The 18616-nt window shown below is 39.1% G+C and overlaps 1 protein-coding gene across 7 annotated transcripts in view; it reads right to left on the reverse strand.

The window, feature by feature from the left end:
* Window positions 1-1874: 1874 nt before the first annotated feature.
* nfat5b (nuclear factor of activated T cells 5b) overlaps window positions 1875-18616 on the reverse strand; it is a 37176-nt gene continuing 20434 nt past the window's right edge. For all 7 annotated transcript variants that reach the window (XM_054770962.1, XM_054770968.1, XM_054770966.1 and 4 more), the window contains 10 exons: window positions 16055-16244; window positions 14886-15076; window positions 14256-14428; window positions 13251-13385; window positions 13121-13173; window positions 11019-11151; window positions 10064-10129; window positions 8741-8844; window positions 6891-8613; window positions 1875-6453 (listed from right to left, as the gene is read on the reverse strand). In XM_054770962.1, the coding sequence (XP_054626937.1) occupies window positions 6212-6453; window positions 6891-8613; window positions 8741-8844; window positions 10064-10129; window positions 11019-11151; window positions 13121-13173; window positions 13251-13385; window positions 14256-14428; window positions 14886-15076; window positions 16055-16244 (3010 nt within the window). In that variant the 3' untranslated portion in view covers window positions 1875-6211. The remainder of the gene's footprint in view (window positions 6454-6890; window positions 8614-8740; window positions 8845-10063; window positions 10130-11018; window positions 11152-13120; window positions 13174-13250; window positions 13386-14255; window positions 14429-14885; window positions 15077-16054; window positions 16245-18616) is intronic.

Below are 18616 nucleotides of genomic sequence, written 5' to 3' on the forward strand. Positions count from 1 at the left end.
TTGGAATAGTTACAAATAATACACACAATCAGGGATTTGAACCTGTTTGTCAACTGAAATGTTTGTTTTATGTTTTTTTGTTGTAACAATCTTGTCCATGTTGAGCATTTAAACAGCAATATAAATAATAAATATTTGGCATTCTTATATTTTTACATGTGAAATTCTTTTTTCACGTATTTTGGTAACAAATCAATTTAAGTAACAAAATGTATCCAAGGTTCCATTTGGGAGCCGAAAAGGCCGATTCTTCTTAGAGAGCCGTGGTAAAATTAAAAAAAACGACTCTCTGAAAAGAGCCGAAATTCCCATCAATATTGTTCACAATATGAAGAAACGCGATAATTAGGTGATGCATCGAGAGTGTGTAGCACAAATCATTGATGACAAAATTGAAAACCATGTAGGGAAGATAAGCAATTACTACAGTGTGGCTGGAAAATATACTTGAGATGATGATGTGGTGAGTAAAAGCGGGTCCTTCTTGTCAGGAGTTGTTCAGATCAGAGCGGGCCGTTTCTTTCTTGACTGACTGGAGTTTAACCGCTTGGGCAATTCCTTTGGAAATGGTCTGGACTGGCACAATACAATCACTCACCAATCCGTAGACGCGATTTCAGTTCTTCAGGGGCAAATTTTGCCCATCCAAGCTACCTAGGCTCCTGTTGTGCATGTGTTTGTATGTTGACTAGGGCTGGTGGTATGGTGGCTCTCGCTGAACACGAGGGAAGGAGAGCTTGTACTCAAGCGAACAGGTGGTTGGAATGGTGGACTTTAACTTCATTCACGGAGCCAATTGTCTGTGTGGATTTTGTGGGCCCAAGCAGTCAGAATGGTAGAACACTTTTTTCATCTTCTGGGAACACTCAGCAAAGGTGATGGAGGTGTCTTGAACCATGATGTAATTTGCCTTGCTTTGGTCATCAAACAAGGTATCTGCCATGTATGCCAAGTTGGCAGTCAACTGCAAGTTAATTCAGTTATTTGAAAGAATAATTCTTGGTTTGATCTCCGAATGACATTCCTGGAGGGTGCCGTAAGAGCCCAACACTTCCTGTAGTTGATCGGATCCAGGTGCAGTGTCTACGGAGTCCATGTTGTGTAACCATATTGTTGTGTCACAGATTGTACCGGGATCGTGGACTGAACTCCAAAATGCAGACACTTTTGTGTGGTCAGAAGACAAGAATTTATTTAGATTCAGAGTTCTTGAATAGAACGGGGGTGCAAGAAACTCTTGGTGGACAGTACAGGGATGGCTGGGCAGCGAGCGAGACAGGGAAATGGGTGAATCACAATGCAAAAACTGCACAAAAAGCAAGTCAAAAAGAGTGACATGATGCAACAATCTTGAATTTTAGCAGCTTCCAAGAGAGACGATGATTACTACTAGGGTTGACAACCTGGTGATGGTTCCACATCAGAGCAGGCCTTTTTAAGGCGCTCCCACCAAAGGAATGAAAGACAGTGGCAATGATTCCACATCCAGGCGGATCCTTTAGGGAGCTGCAATCAAGTGAATGAAAGACAAGCGAGGGGAGAGCGATTCTAACACTAGTAGCCTTTCTTGATCCAAATTCTATGACGGAGTATGAGGGCCACATTTTTAAAAAAGAGAGATTTTGAGAATAAAGTCGTAAATTTATGAGAATAAAGTCGGAATATTATGTGTCATCGTGTCATGCATGTCAGAGGGAAAATAGAGCATAGCTCTTAAGGAAGGAAGGAAACTCCTCTTGCTTTAGGCAAGCTTTTATTTATAATGTGGCAGCAAAACAGAGCAGTTGAGCACAAACAGATTAGCATGTCTAGCCCTTCTCACTTCCGCCTTCCTTACCCCGCCCCCTCCACGTTCCAAAGGTCACATAGGCCCCCCCTTTTCATTGTTGTCTCTGGTAATGCCTGTAACATAAAGTTACAAGTTTATTCTCATAAATTTACAACTTTATTTTTGTAATATTATGAGATTTTTCTTGCAAATTTACGACTTTATTCTCAAAGTCTCATTTTAATGAGATGAATTTCCCTGCTGTGGGATTAATAAAGTACTACTACTACCAATACTCCGTCGTAACAGGCATTGCCTGAGATAACTGAGAAAAGGAGGGAATTATGTGACCTTTGGCCTTGGGCAAAGGTAATATTATGACTTTGTCATAAATTTACTTTTTTTCTCGTAAATTTACAACTTTATTCTTGAAATCTCAGATTATTTTTTCAATCTTGCCCTAATACTACGTCGTAAACTCATCAATGGTGTCTTTGTATGAAATTTTCTCTCCTATTGCGCTCATATTCAGGCGTTGTCTGCACTCAATATCTAGTCAACACAGGTGTGCGCTAATTGCCCAACTAGATCAACGAAGACACCACTGCTTAACAAGACACAATAACACGGCATTTCCCCCCCCCCATGCAGCCCTGCACACTTGTAAATAATGCGCATGCCAGAAACTTTCAGTAAAGTATTCTTCACCAATGCAATACAAAAAAAGCATTGTAAAATGAAGGCCAAGAAACTTTATAATAAAAGTATATATATTTAATATAGGTTAGATAATTTTACAGAAAAATTGATCCCGACAAAAGCTGAACAGTTTTTTTTTTAAGAAGTCATTTAATAGTTGTTCACATGGTTTGAAAACAAAACCCATTTCCTTTACTAAAACACGTTAACTGCGGGAGTGCTTAACATTGTGTTGGGAGACTTTAAATGTGTCAAAGATGTGTGAAGAAAAAGACATTGTTAATCGCCAAACAAGAACCCCCAAGAATTAAAAATGAAATGTGACTGAATCCAGTGTGCACTGATTTCTTTTCCTGGTCCTAAAGCCCTGAGAGGAATCAAAAGAGATCAAGCACCACTGCTCTAGTAAAGTAAACACAGAGCCTAGATAGAACGCAAACATATGCACATAAAAACATACAAGCAAGAAGAAAATACCAAGTATAATACGAATGTGTTGGCAATTTCCCAGGAAAAGAGATGAGAGATCAGTTCAGACGGCAAGCTTAAATAATGGAATGAAACACTTTGGTTACCCCGTAATATGAAAAAGTGAGCGGCTTTATAGAAAAATACATCTTCAAAAACTAACGGATCTACAGTTACAGTATATGTATTAGCTGCATAGCAGTTTCACAAATATGTGCATCCATGAGGTTTGACATAAATGCACTGTATACTTGAGTACAAAGAGGTTAGATGCATGACAAAAATTGCACAAGACATTGACCATATCTATCTGATTTTTGCTGTAGAGCATTATTAGCACATTGAACGGCACTCTGCTTGTAACATAGTTATTGGGAACTAATTGTTACTAGCAGAGCAATTTCGGTGTTAGACGAAACAAATATTTCATGCCCATATAAAATATCTACAAGTGTTTGAAATTATATTTTGAAAAGTCGTCAACTGGTAATGGTAAAATTAAACACCTTGTTCTAGTGAAAGAAAACAGTTCGGAATTTATGTTTTTGTACGTTTATCTATTATGTCATCCACTTATAAATTCATGCACTTCCCCAGTGTGTATTCAAAGCATTCTAAAATCAGTGGGATGTTTGCCACTCAGTGCACCACATTGAGTACGGTACTCTTGCTACACTGATGACTATCCGTGTACAAGTTATAATACTGAAAGTTCCTTTTTGAAAAGATAGAGTGCCAGCGATTCTAGTTATAAGCCTTGATTGAAAAGGTTTTACATAAAATTACCTAAATCACCAGAATTTACTTTGATACAGTGATGTATGCGTTATTTTTGGAAGAAAAGGCACTTTTCTCTGTCATATTGCGTCACTAATACGCTGCAATGGGATCACCATATCGACGGCCACCAGTAACAGGTAGAAAGATATAAACACAACTACACGTTTGAGTTGACACACAAATAAGTTATATATGCCTCAGAAGACTCAAACTTTCTGGAGAAACAAAAACAAACAATCATAAATATTCAACACTGGCAATCTTAGTTCTTCAGTTTCACAAGTTTCAAGAGAGCCAATGACATACATACTGTAGCTGTCAGGTGTCCCACTGAAGAACAGCTCTGCTCAAATCAACAAAACACACCATTAATCACAGTAGTCAAGGTTAAACATCTACACCACACAAAATGAGTAATTGTAACCGTGCCGGGCTGCATTCCTTACAAACTGTGCATACAAAAACAAGAAATTTGAGATACTGTATTGAAATAAGTATTTTGTCAGAGACCAGCCCCTTGTTCACAAAAATATAAAACCAACCCCAAAAAAGCATTGGAGCAGGATAAAATGCAGAAGCAAAAAGAGTGATTTGATGGGAGATGTTTTTTTATATGCATTAAATGGCACAATAGAAAAAAGAAATAGAAGCCATAAAACTGGCCCGTCATCAAGATTTACACAAAGCAAGCCAGTGCTAGTCAATTCTCCAAGAATGAATGAAGTAGACTGTTAATATAGACAAATTAGTGTTAACCATTGACTAGATACAGTACATGAATAAAGTCTGAACGGCACTTTGAGAGCACAGACCTCTGGCCAATTGGAAATGTGAAAGGGATCCTATATGTGAGAACTTGAACATGCATATATCCAGCTCTCGTGCTTGTGGCATGAAGGAGCCATGATTGCAATCATAAGTCTTGAGTCCTGAATCTCAATTCCTGACTAAAGCTCAGTGTTGAAACTAAATTGGCTGGCACAGGGACAGCTTAGTCGACTTTCATATATCTTACAACCAGGGCAGAGACCTAAGTGCCTGCCGAAAAACAGGCCGCTCCTCGTTGGTTAAGAGGGTCTCATCTCAGGCACGAGCTTGTGCTATGCACATGCAAATTATGCCTTTAAAGATATCTTGGAATACCAAACGCTGCACCCACAGCCAAAATTCTTAACAGCATACATTCTCAAAATCTTGTGAGCAGACACAGCACAGAAAACATTCCTTCCTGGCGTAGGCAAGTTTCTGAAGCATAAGAAGACTACACTTTTAAGTTATGCGTACCTGACGCTGAGTGATTCTATCACTATCACACTTTCAACGGACGAATGACACAATATTAAAGTACTTTACATTCTGTTATTTGTACTATATGTATATGCAGTGTAATAAGAATGTTATTACTTTACTTTGAAACACATTTGCTTCAAATGTTCCTCAGTTAGCTGAACTTTTTGCAAATGATACTACATTTTGGGACATAAGATAGTATGGCTAACAAATGAATGCCACAAAACCTAGTGCGGAAAGCTAAATTATACTTTGTTACAGTATCACAACTCTGTGCCAAAATAACACAAATCTAATAATTTTTTTTTTTTTTTTACACATTTTTGTCTGTGTTGAGATCTCAAGCAATGCTCTAAACACACCATTCGCCAATATTGGTCTACATCATGTAATAATTGCAGAAATTCTTTTCCATTTCTTTACTTCATCTCTTCTCCTTCCCTTGGTAAACTTTCTGCACTATTTTCAAACCACACTACCGAACACTTTACAGTCATTCTACAGTCTTTACAAATTTTCCTGCCATACACTCCCATAACGCCTGGAAAAAAAGAGAGGAACAGATATATAGGAGGATTTTAGAGTCACATCTACACACCTTCAAATACACAATTAGTTCATTAAGCAATAGGGGTGTCACAAGATATCGCAAGATTAACACGTGACAAGATTTCTCGTTCAGAAAAAAAATGTCTCGTGGGCACTAGGCCTGGTACTTTTGTCAGTCATAGTCTCTTTATCTCTGTCGGTGGAGGCGGGGCTGGTAGCATACACACAGAGTGCAGAAGAGTGTAACGTAGTAGAAATTATATTAGTAGATTGTCATATTGCCGTACATTTTTATGTTTTCATTGTACTTTTCTTAAAAGTAAAGTTAAAATCTCATATCGTCTTGTAGACCCAATGTTGTGCATCGTCTCATCTTGTGAACTGAGTGTCTCGTGACACCCCTGTTAAGCAATACTTCCATTAAGCAATACTACTTTCACTCAGATCTAGTTCACCTTAAAGAGTTTTCAAGGAGCCGTCTCTGCAAGGAAAACAATGCTTTACAGTCAGTGTTTCTTCAAATTCTGCCCACAATGTTAATTGGGCAGAAGACCATTACATTGCTCAGACCAAAGTACAAAGCTTCCAATAAATTTTGATATATAAAATGTTTTGACTCTTCGTTTACATTTGATAACATAATAATAAAATATATGATTAGTAAGAACGAGTTAAGCTGCTGCCCGGCTCTTGCAAGCAGCTGACGAGCAGGTCATCAATCTTCTCAATGTTCTGGGAGGCACTCATGCTGCTCTGTCCCGTAACTGACTGTGACAGCGACTGGCTGAGGAGCGACTGAATCCGGGCCTCACTCTCTCTTTGGTTCTGGCCAGACTGGCTGATGGCTATGATCTGATCCGACAACGTGTTTCCTGGTGCATTCATCAGATGACCACATTCTGAAAAGTGAAGAACAGATGAGGATGATCAGACCTGCTTGCAGACTTTAAACACACACACACAACTATAAATATTTGTTTTGGAATTTATATCAAAGTAAAGTCACAGTAACCAATCTAAATATGTCTGTATCTAAATATATTAATTATAATTTATGTCAGATGCCTACTACACGTTTGTCTGGCAAGGTTTTCCTGGCATTCCCGACCAGGAGCAGGCCTGGAAGCAGACCTAGGACACACTGAAGGGAGATTTGAGAAACTAGAGTGCCCAGACTGAAGACGCATCAATAGTGACATGATTTGAGCTGTGTTTGAAACCACTTCCTTTGGATTTGGGGTTGGCAGTATGAACCAGGCTTCAGTAGCTTAAGTTAATTCTAATTCACACTTCCTCTAACAGTATCTTTTTCTGAAATAGCATCAAAATTCCTCACCGTTTGGAATCCCAAAAAGGAAGAGTTCAGGTTGCTGAGGCTGGCTGGGCTGGCTGACGCTTCCACTGACTGTTGACTGAAACAGTGTCCCTGGCTGCTGGACAGGTGAAGAGGTCGTTGTCTGGAGGTTTGCCACACCATTCTGCGAGCCAAACATTGCTGACTGTGCGAGCTCCTGAACAACCAGTTCGTCCTGCAGGGAGGTCATGTTTGGCTGAGGCATGAAGAGTCCGACAGATTGCTCTTGCCTATTGCTAATGGTTGTTCCAAGCTGCATTGGTTGCTGATCCTGAAACAGCACTTGCTGGCGTGTATCATTAGGGTTACTTAAGGCCATAGGCTCAGAGCGATCCTGCTGATTTCCTGTCGCCATGCCGGCTTTAGAGAAAAGTAGAGAAGGGTTCTGGGGCTCTGGGGAAACTACACTACTGCTGGTCAATGGAGGAATCTGTCCCTGATTGCTGAACAGGATGCTGGATGCCTGGTCTGTAGTGGACAGGGGGTTACAGAATAGTAAACCAGCCTGCGGTTGTTGCTGCTGACCTGCAGACAGTGTGTTTGCAGCTGGCTGCTGAGAGATGTTCTGAAACAAAGTTTGCTGCTGAGTTGTTTGGGAGAGGGGCTGCGTCTGGGAAGGCTGTTGTTGGTCCATTGGCACACCTTGCTGAATGGGAGAGAGCTGAGTTGGAGGCTGAAATACTGTTTGTTGCTCAGGCGCAGGTGTTTGCAGAGCATTGAGGAAGGCCAGTTGCTGCTGCTGCTGGCTACTACTGTTTGTAAGCTGAGATGAAAGAGACGACTGGGGAAGGAAAAGACTTGGGGGCGAAGGCTGTTGGTCTGGAGACTGCAGGACTGTCATGTTGTTTTGGAAGAGTGCAGCCTGCACCTGCTCTTGAGTGTGAGAGGCTTTCTGGCTGTGAAACAGACCCCCCTGTGCATCTTGGGCTTTGGCCAAAGGATTGGGATTGTGAAACGCTGGTGGTGAGGGCTGTGAGGGTGTCTGCTGGAGGAAGTTAGTCTGAATAGAAAGTAGTTCATTGGTCTGCTGAAAGAGAGCTGCATGTTGTTGTTGCTGCTGCTGCTGAGTCTGCTGGAAAAGAGATCCTTGGTTTGGCACAGCACCCGGAGAGGAGCCCTGCTGCTCCACGCTCATATGCTGTATCTGAATTTGTGACTGAAATATCTGCTGTTGTAGATTCTCCAGGGCCTGCTGCTGCTGCTGAATACGCTGTTGTTGCTGCTGAATTTGCTGCTGTTGAATTTGCTGGTTTTGTATCTGTTGATGCTGAATGTGTTGCTGTTGGTTGGTCATATAAAATCCTTGAGGCTTAAGATGTCTAACTGCCTCCTCTAACTGCGCCACTCCTTCTGAAGGGAACATAGACAGTTGCTGCTGTTGAGGCGCTGGATCACCACATAGTCCCCCCACAGGCCCAGAGCTGCCGACTTGGCTCTCCTGCCCAAGACCCACTGTTGGCTGTATGAGGAACTGCTGGGATCCTTGCAGGAGTATTGAGTCTGCAGGGACAGAGAAAGAACTGGTGGCCTGGTCCTGCTTCTGGATTGCAGTTAAGGGCTCCGTATTGGAAAAAACTGGGGCCTGGCTTTTGTCAGAATCGCTTGCAGGCTGTATCATTGTGTTGGAAAATTCTCTGCTCTTATTCTGATGGCCTGTAGGCCTGTCTGGGTTCTGCTGTGCTGGACAGAGGTCCAGAGTCTGCCGCTAGAACAAATTAGAAAAAAAAAACATTTAAAGTCCAGTACCTTTTCTTTTCTATGCAATATTTTAAATCAGTAAATCAAAATTATTATGTTGTATTTATTCTGTAATGAGGTTATAAATTCATCACCTTCAACACCCCAGAGGATTGGAGGTTGTTGGTGACCTCCATTGGAGTGACTTCTTCTTTCTTCACTTGAGGCAACAGCGGAGGCATCAAGGTACTATTTAGAACTACAACAAATATAATATGAATATTATGGTGACTTTTTAAACCAGATATTAAACTGATGGCAACATAGAAATAACTTAACAAACAACAAAAGCAGTATTAAAATTTCTGTATTGGCGATTCAGTACAAGATGTGACATTGTCCAGTGACATGCGGTAAGGTTCATGGCTGTTGAGGCACTGACTCCTTTGGATACAGATATTATACAGGTTGCTCATTATGAGAATAACCCACTAAAGAAGAAAATAATTAACTTTGGTTAAAAAAAAAAAATTAAATTGTTTTCAGATACTTACTTAGTCCCATTTATTTATTTTTTATGAACTGAAAAACATTTGTGTTCTTACCTTTTTATCTGTATATGAAGTACATGCACCCTATTCTTCTCCAGGAAAAGTTCTGATAATTTGTTGTAAAAGTCTGATTGCCTCCTGGTGAATTTGGGTATATAATCCTCCATTTTGGCAGTTTAATTAATCCAGTCATTCAACAGAGCATAAAAATATCTTGCATTTGACTTATTTGTAAATCTATCTCTAGCCGACACTGCTGTTTGTTTATTTTAATAGTTAAAAAAAAAAAAAAAAACACTGGCTTTTCCTCACCGGGAGAACAGTTGCCCTTCAGAACACATCAGTACTGCACATGCGTCCCATATGACATTTCTCTGTATTTTTTTGTCCAATTAGCAAGAATAATAATGTTACAATTACATTCAATACATTACACAGGCTGTAGAAAGTCACGGTATATAATAAATGTTTCTGCAGCATATTATTGGCTTGAGCACTAAGTCGAGAAGCCACGCTGATAGTGGCCTCATCTTAGGTTTCTCCTTGTATTTGACAGGAAATGTGCAAATTCAGCGATTTTTACTAAATAAAATGTTAAACGATAGGAATCTTACTAAAATACATTTATAATACAGTTCAATTGACAAATATGAATACATGTTTTATGTTTTTTTTCCATTTTGACAAGTGAGGCTCTGCCTCACCTGCCTCCCCTGACCGCGTGTCACTGACATCATCATAAAGTGACATCATGAACAAGAAAAGAGAAGATAAATGCAATGAACACTATAAGGTGAGCTGTGTTTCACAGTACGGGAACCATTCACAAATTTTTGACGTAACTCGCCATGGTCCTCAGAGATGTGTACAGCATGAGCTCTAATCATTAGTCTACAACAATTTAGAAAGAGGCTAAAAAAACATTACCTTGGTCATCAAAGGGACACTTCACTGGAGAGGAAATCTCTTTCTTCACAAAAATTTCATTATTTGCTGCAAGAGAAGAAAATCACAGCTCAGCTGAAATCTCAGCAAAACCAAAAACACTGCAGAAATTGATTGTCAATTTCCAATGAACAGCTTTCAGATTTTTAAACTCATGGCTGTGCTGTCCACGGGTGTCGAAGTGGGGGGAAAATTAACTTAATTGCTTTCATGTCTCTTGGACACATACGTAGGCTCGCTGCGTGTCTGCCTGTTGTGCACACACCCCACCACCCACTGTGCTTTGTAGAGCTGCCGTGACACAGTCTCTTTGATTACCGTAATGACCAGTATATCACTACGACACTTCCTTCAGAAACCATTGGAATAATTAATTTCTATACTTTTAGGACTTAGGTAATTTGAAAATAACATTGCAAACCTATTGCCGGCTACAGATTCGATGTTAAAGGTTTAAAAATATATATTTTGAAACATCTGGCGGGCCAGATCGAAAGCTTTAACAGGCCGGATGTGGTCCGCGGGCCATATTTAGCCAAGGTCTGTGTTATAGTGTACTTTGGGGGTCATTAATAAGCCTACCTTTTGATATCCAATACTGTGAACTCAAACTTAAAACAAAACAGACAAGGGCAAGCGCTCTGGAAAGTAAGACCATGCTAAAGTATATTATGTTTGCTGTATGTTTTATTAATTTCCTGAGTTTTCAGCAGAGCTCTTAAGGCTTAGTTCATCTAAAAAAAATAAAGCTCAGTTTTGGTTACATTATTAACCTGAGAGACAGGGTGAAATACTGGCAACAGTGTGATGTGCAATGAACTGTTTGGTGAGAATAGAATGTAGACTACAACAATATAGAGTAAGGACACTGCTATATTTTGCCAACTAAAAAAAGTTGCACGTTATTGTTGGTTAAATGAAACAGACAGGAACAAACCTGAATCTGGGTTGTATGTAAATGGCTGAACATCGTGGGATCTCCCGGCATTGGTGACCACATATATACCCACACACACCGCAGATGTGATGGCTTGGTTTTGGTATGGTGGAACCTTCACTATCAAATGATTCTTGTGATGTTGCATGGAGTCAGACAAAAAGAACAAATACATGGATACAGAGCAGTTGATGAGTGAAACATTTTTGAACAGAATGCATTTTACTCCTATATGTCTAGATCAGTGCTTCTCAAATAGAACGGCGGGCCCCATTGGGGGAAGGCACGGCAAACTATCAGAGGGAGGCGTGAGAGGTAGGTAGGACTTTCAATATTGGTGCAGACCTGCCAACATTTATGAATTTGTCGTACTCAGCATGTAATTTGACTCTTGAATATGCTTGTATGCTTCACTGCTCTCCATTTTGTTGCATTTCGCTGGTTTCATAAATAAATAGGTAGTATCAGTTTCTCAGTAGTATTTCAAATCGGGGGGTTGCGAAAACATTTCTGTCCCCCAGTGGGGGCATGACAGAAAATAATTGAGAACCACTGGTCTAGATTGAGCTTTCAAAATGTAAAAAAATATATATAAAACAATATTTCAAAAAAAAAACAACTACATGTATTTCAAAAGATTTTACTCTCAAGAGTAAGAATACCATAAACTCTGAACACAGTACTAAGTCACTTAAGCAGCACATGGTGAAATCTCTACAACACCCTCAGACAAAAATAGTTTTCCTGTCAGGGAACAGAAAGTTTTTAACTTAAGGACCAGGAAATCATTTAAAGTTCAGTCACCAACTCTGAGGATATCCTTGCCATTCATGCCACTCAGACAACTCAGGAGCTCTTTTTCATCACTTTGTCTCCAGCCATCATCAGAGATTCAAGAGAGTTTTATTGTCATGTGCATAGTAAAACAGGCAGTTATACTATGCAATGAAAGCGTGAGAGGTAGGTAGGACTTTCAATATTGGTGCAGACCTGCCAACATTTATGAATTTGTCGTACTCAGCATGTAATTTGACTCTTGAATATGCTTGTATGCTTCACTGCTCTCCATTTTGTTGCATTTCGCTGGTTTCATAAATAAATAGGTAGTATCAGTTTCTCAGTAGTATTTCAAATCGGGGGGTTGCGAAAACATTTCTGTCCCCCAGTGGGGGCATGACAGAAAATAATTGAGAACCACTGGTCTAGATTGAGCTTTCAAAATGTAAAAAAATATATATAAAACAATATTTCAAAAAAAAAAAAACTACATGTATTTCAAAAGATTTTACTCTCAAGAGTAAGAATACCATAAACTCTGAACACAGTACTAAGTCACTTAAGCAGCACATGGTGAAATCTCTACAACACCCTCAGACAAAAATAGTTTTCCTGTCAGGGAACAGAAAGTTTTTAACTTAAGGACCAGGAAATCATTTAAAGTTCAGTCACCAACTCTGAGGATATCCTTGCCATTCATGCCACTCAGACAACTCAGGAGCTCTTTTTCATCACTTTGTCTCCAGCCATCATCAGAGATTCAAGAGAGTTTTATTGTCATGTGCATAGTAAAACAGGCAGTTATGAAAATCTTATTCTGTTCATGTGACTTATTCATGTTTTCTGCAATTACTGACCTTTCTCTTCACCATCCAAAACTACAGTCTTGTGGTAAATTTCACAGCTACCTTTGACTACATTAAAAACTAATATGACTGAATTGAATTGACCACATTTTTTTACATTGGGACTTTAAAAATGTTTGTCCTTTGATTATGCTTGCTTGTTTACTTTTCAAACTATATTGTGATCGTAGAGGGATTACCTAGTTAAATAAAAGCTGTACATTGCCTTCATATCGTTTTGTTTACAAGAGCAAAGGTCAAAACTGTTAGTGTTGAGACATACCAAACACACCTCAGAGGTGGCATATTTAGGTCAGAATACAAGACGACTACTGAAACCTTTGAACTAGCAGGCATTTAAGATGATTACTTCTCAATCACCGATTTGTATGGTGATTGAGGCTACTACTTAGCTAACTGGCACTTGACACAAATTACTTGGTTCAAAAAATTTAAAAAAGAGCAGTCAGGTCTACTAACCTGGTGAAACAGCTCCATGTCAATTTCAGCCTCCGCCTTCCAGGATTTTTCATCTGAAAGAGAAGATTGTGCTGCAATGTCACAGGTCTCCATTGGAAAATATCACGTTTTAAACACGGGTATTTCTTACCAGAAACATTTTCTTGAAATATGACTTTGGCATCTTTGAGAAAATTTTTGCCAATGATGAAGACCTCCTCTCCGCCTCTCACTGAGCAGCTGTGCAGTGACTTCTTCAGAATCTCAGGTACGCCTGCTGGCTGGGCTGTTAACAGAGCAGGTATGTACAGTAGTGAATAAGACCCATTTCAGAGACTAAAATGCGACATGTGACTGATTTCTGCCATGTTTGTTTTTCGCAACTGCCACTGACACTTTTGGCTGAGGTGCCCTTGAGTAGGGATGCAATCCTCTAAATTGCACCCCAGGTGCTAATCACCCCACTGCTCCCAGTTTGTCAATCATAGTGTATGACTGTAATAGGAAACGTCTAGCTGTTACATTTCCAGCAATGCATTTAAACATGTGCCTGTGAAATCCAAATTGCATTAATACTTCCTGAAATGTATTGTTTTGATCTTTGTTTATTTATTACTATTATTGAGGATTATACCTTTGGAGGTGTTTAAATATGCTAGATATTTAAAAAAACAACCTGTAGTGTATTTCAGAACCTGTTTTTACAACCAACATGCACCACACAAACACACGGTCACCTTCATGCATATGCACGCACTGCATGTCTGTGGAAACATACAACTGCATTGCATGTTCTCTCAGTATTAACAATAGATAGCTTCATTCTTCTATTGTTTTGTGCTTTCCTTTTATTGCTCCCGAATCAACTCACACAGAAACTTTATTATGGCTCGAAGCCTCTTTCCTGTTTATAAAACTCACCACACCCACATATTACATGAGTATGAAGGAATTTTAACACAATATCTCAAAATGCTAAAAAGTCTTCTAACCGAAGGCTATATTAAACTTTCGACAGTGGTCCTTTCCAAGTTGCCAAAAGAAAAAAGGTTAATTGCGCAACTATTTTGTGTAATATATGCCTTCATGTCTTTCCTCGCATCCACTGTCTTTTTTGCTCCATCCACACACACTGCAAACAAAAACTTTCACTTACTGCAAAGGATTGAAGACGATGGTGTTTGAAGCGTGAGCACTGAGCCATCTTGACGTGGGATGTTGACCCGAAACACTAGCCTCGCACGCGTACTTTTCTTTTTAGACCCAGCCACCCCAATGCGAGCCTCCACATCAGCATTTCTGAGCTTCAAGATTCCAACACAATCCACACTGCACAAAAAAATTAACAAATATACAGTTTTGTCAATACAAAAAAGTTATGAAATTGCTGATCATTTCTTTACCTGCACGGTAAACAATCAATTTTCACTTTTAAAGTTGTGATTTAACCGATTCAAGGGAGCAACAAGATGGATAAAAAGGTAAAAAAAAATTAGGTTTCATACTAGACAGAATGACTAATATAATTTAGGTAAAATGCAAATCAGGACACTTTCTGTATTCTGGATTTTCATCCAAGACAATGTTTTTTGAACTGTTAGGGCTTATGTGCCAAAGCAAAACACCTATTGATTTTGAATAACTACTAGCACAGAGAAGTGCATGTCAAATAAAAAAAAAAAAAAAACAGGTGGTCTCCGTTTGTCGTTTAACATTAAAACCCTATGGAGCCATAATGTGTGCACACAAATACTAATTGTGCTCAACCAAACAACAAAGTACATACGCTAAGGTCATGTTGGTGCTTGGATCCAAGGGGACTTCGATGACAGTTGTTCCCCCAATGTCCACCTCCTTGCAGGCTGTGGTGTTGCGGCCAGTCACCCGGCAAGCTTGGTAAAATCCATGAGGCTTCACACGTCCAGCATCGTTTCCCACAAACACTTGCAAAACCACATGCTCATTCACACCCTCCAGCTGTAAAACAATAGTAACAAATGTAGTACACTTTTCAACTCACTTCCTCAAGAAGTAAATGTTACATACAAATTATATGAAATGTTGCTGTCTTATAATGTCCTAATCTGACGATTTTGCCTTTTATAAATTGTTCTCCTCACACCATTGAGACTTCTTTCTGCAAGCACTGGCATAATTTCATCAAGGAAAGAACTACAGGTATAATGTTTGAAATGAAATAACCCTCAACAGATTATTTGGTGGTGCAAACGTTACGTTGTCCGAAATCCTAAACGGAAAATATCTTCCTTACCCTTAATCACTGGATAGAACAGTATCTGGCATCTCTTCCTGTGTAAAACCTGAATTTCAGCTGAACTACATTAGGTTGGTTGATCATTTAGTCATTGAAAAAAATTATTAAACCACCCCTTCTTTCTTCAGTTTCTTGTTCATTTTAATGCTGATACTAAAAGTACCTTTGTTTGGACACATATAACAATGACAACAAAAACATGTCATAAAAGTTACTTTTTTGGCAGTACAATGCTATAGCTATTCATGTAAGAACTCAAGTGATTTTGGTTATTATCAAAAAACCATGGAAGTTGCTAGATATCAGCTCTTAAATTAACATCTTATGAGCTATATTTGTTATCATCATTATATTTGTCCAAACAAACGTGCCTTTAGTTGAACCAGGAATTCAAATAGATCAATTCAAATAGATCAATAAACTGAAGAAACAAGGCTGGTCTAATCATTTTTTCCATGACTGTATTTCACACATGAATGACATTCTCATGCTCATCTAAAGAAACCCTATCCGACCTAAACACCTAAACTTTTCGTGCTTTCAAACAGCGTTGTCCATACATTTTGTCTACAAGAGACATACATGTTTTGCAAGTCTACGAACTGCACAAACATTCCTTGACCTCTGAATGTAATTTCCTGACCAGGCTTTGTGTTGATAGAGGAAAGGACTCATCATACCTTTATGGTAGGGAAGCTCTGCTGCGTGCGATCCTTCACAGATCCTCTACTGCCTTCAGTCAGATAGCGAGCCCGGTGCTGAGACTCGGGCTGAATAAGGATCTTCAGTTCCTTCCCTTCACTCTTGGGTGGGTACTGCATTGACAGAACTCCTCCTTTCTGATGAGGTGTCTGAGGAGCTTCTTGTGAACTGAAGAGCAGACAGAGGAAAAGACTGACAAAGCCACAACAAAGACCTTGTAATGCATTTTATTGTCCATGGCTTCCTCTTGTTTGAATGACCCCAAACTATTTTAATCTCTTATAGAAACGGATTTCATATGTTGAGACCTTATTTACAAAAATATGACAACACCACCAATGGCTACCATGTTGCTGTTAGTGGTTTAAGAGAACAGATTTAATAAATTAAACTCTACAGTTGTCAGAATTAGAAATTATGAAAACATTCTCATGTACATTTGCGCGAGACAGCTGTGTTTGACAGGCTGAACACCCATCGTCTTATTCGGCCGGAACTTACATTTTTACAAAGTCAGATGCATTTAAACAGTTGGATTGAAAATACAAAAAAATATTCCTGTTGAACCGGTGAGTGAAATGACATGCTTTTGCAAACACTGCTTTTGTACCTCAACTAATCTTTTGTTGTGTGCATGTGCATGTGCATAGCTTACATGGTCGGACCAGGAAGTTCGTTGCAGCTCATTTAAACGCAAGCGCTCTCTAAACGGCTGCATACAGTAGCTTTAAGCTTTATGGGCAACACAGCATAAAACAAGTGAAAAAAAACCAACGACACACTCCACAGTTGCCATGGTGCTCTAAGCAATGATGAGGCCCATAATCAAGCCAGTGAATTCTACCCCAAGCTCTTTATCTATTTATGTAATTGCCACAGCTGATCCTCAGCCTTTCAGAGAGCTGCTGTGATTCATACCTCAGCCCCACGCACCTCCTTACTCTTCCTCCATCGAATTTAGAACTAGAGTAATTTGTGAATGTTTTAAGATTTAAGATTTGATATGTACAAAGACACACCAACTAGCCATAAGAGATTGCCAAAAGGCAATAGTATCCTGGGGACATATTGTGCCATTTAATTTTATTCAAGCCATTCTATGTTGAATGAATGTTGTTGAAATAAGCATTTGATCCCCTGCTGATTTTGTATGTATACCCCCTTATAAAGATACTGTATGAGCAGTCCAGATGTTATGGTAGGCTTATTGTAACTGAGAAAGACAGTATTGGAAAAAACATGAAATAACTATTGAATCCCCACCGACCAGCAAAGGTTCAAGAGACCGAATTGGCACAATCATTTAGAAATGGCAGAAATACAAGATTAAACGTAAATCGCTCTTGCTTGATCCATGTAAGATGTCACCTGGGGTAAGGATGATGACAAGCTTTTATCCACAAAGTAGTATGCCACGTTTTGCTTGGGGATCAAATGATTTCCCTCAATGAAACACAGATCTATGCCGCTAATCGTCATTAGGGTCGCAGGGGTATGCTGGAGCCTATCCCAGCTGACTTCGGGCAAGAGGCGGGGTACACCCTGGACTGGTCGTCAGCCAATCGTAGGGCGCATATAGACAAACAATCAATCACACTCACATTCATACCTACGGACAATTTAGAGTTGCCAATTAACCTAACATGCATGTTTTTGGAATGTGGGAGGAAACCAAAGTACCCAGAAAAAAAACAATGCACGCACGGGAGAACATTCAAACTCCACATAGAGATGCCCAAGCGGAGATTCAAACCCAGCTCTTCCCAATCTCCTAACTGCGTGGCGAACATGCTTACCACTCAGCCCACAGTGTGGTCGATTATTTTAACCTTTAATGTTATTTTCGAACATTTCTGTTCTATTCAGTTCAGCATATACTCTCAAAATCAGCAGGGGATCAAATACTTATTTTCCTCACTGTATGTATGTGTTTTCACTTTAGCTTTGAGATTTAAAAAAAAATAAAAACAGTGGAGTTATGTTAACATAATGGCTTCTGAAAGTGTTAAAACCACAAAAATATAATTACCGGTAATACTTGATATGTATATTTTAGGGAAAAGTAGTTTTAAATATAATGTAAAATACTGACTTCCGAAAAGAAAAAATATTAATATATAATATTTTTACTGCAGTTTTGGGAAGATGACATATTTAATCTTGTGGACCAGTTTTTGTTTTTAAATGTGACACTATAATAAAAAACAATGTGTGAAAATCTATGTTGCTGCCAATGACTGACTCATCTCAGGGCCTAATAATAATAATAATAATTAAAATAATAATAAAAATAATAGGAAAATACCTCTTTTGGGTTAAGTGAAGACATTGTTTTGTCATGAGTGTCTCGTGACATCACACTAACGTAATTGTATATTGTTAGTTAGGGAGTGTCCTTTGAAAGAATGATGTAAATGGCCCGAGCTGTGTTTAAAACACATGGTGCAAACCAACTGTCAAGGCCACAGAAATTTCTAGGGCATTTGTAAAAAAAAAACAACTCTATATTTATACACATGTATATTATGTTTACAGCTTTA

This window comes from Dunckerocampus dactyliophorus, chromosome 3, assembly GCF_027744805.1.
Source record: "Dunckerocampus dactyliophorus isolate RoL2022-P2 chromosome 3, RoL_Ddac_1.1, whole genome shotgun sequence".
NCBI lineage: Eukaryota > Metazoa > Chordata > Actinopteri > Syngnathiformes > Syngnathidae > Dunckerocampus > Dunckerocampus dactyliophorus.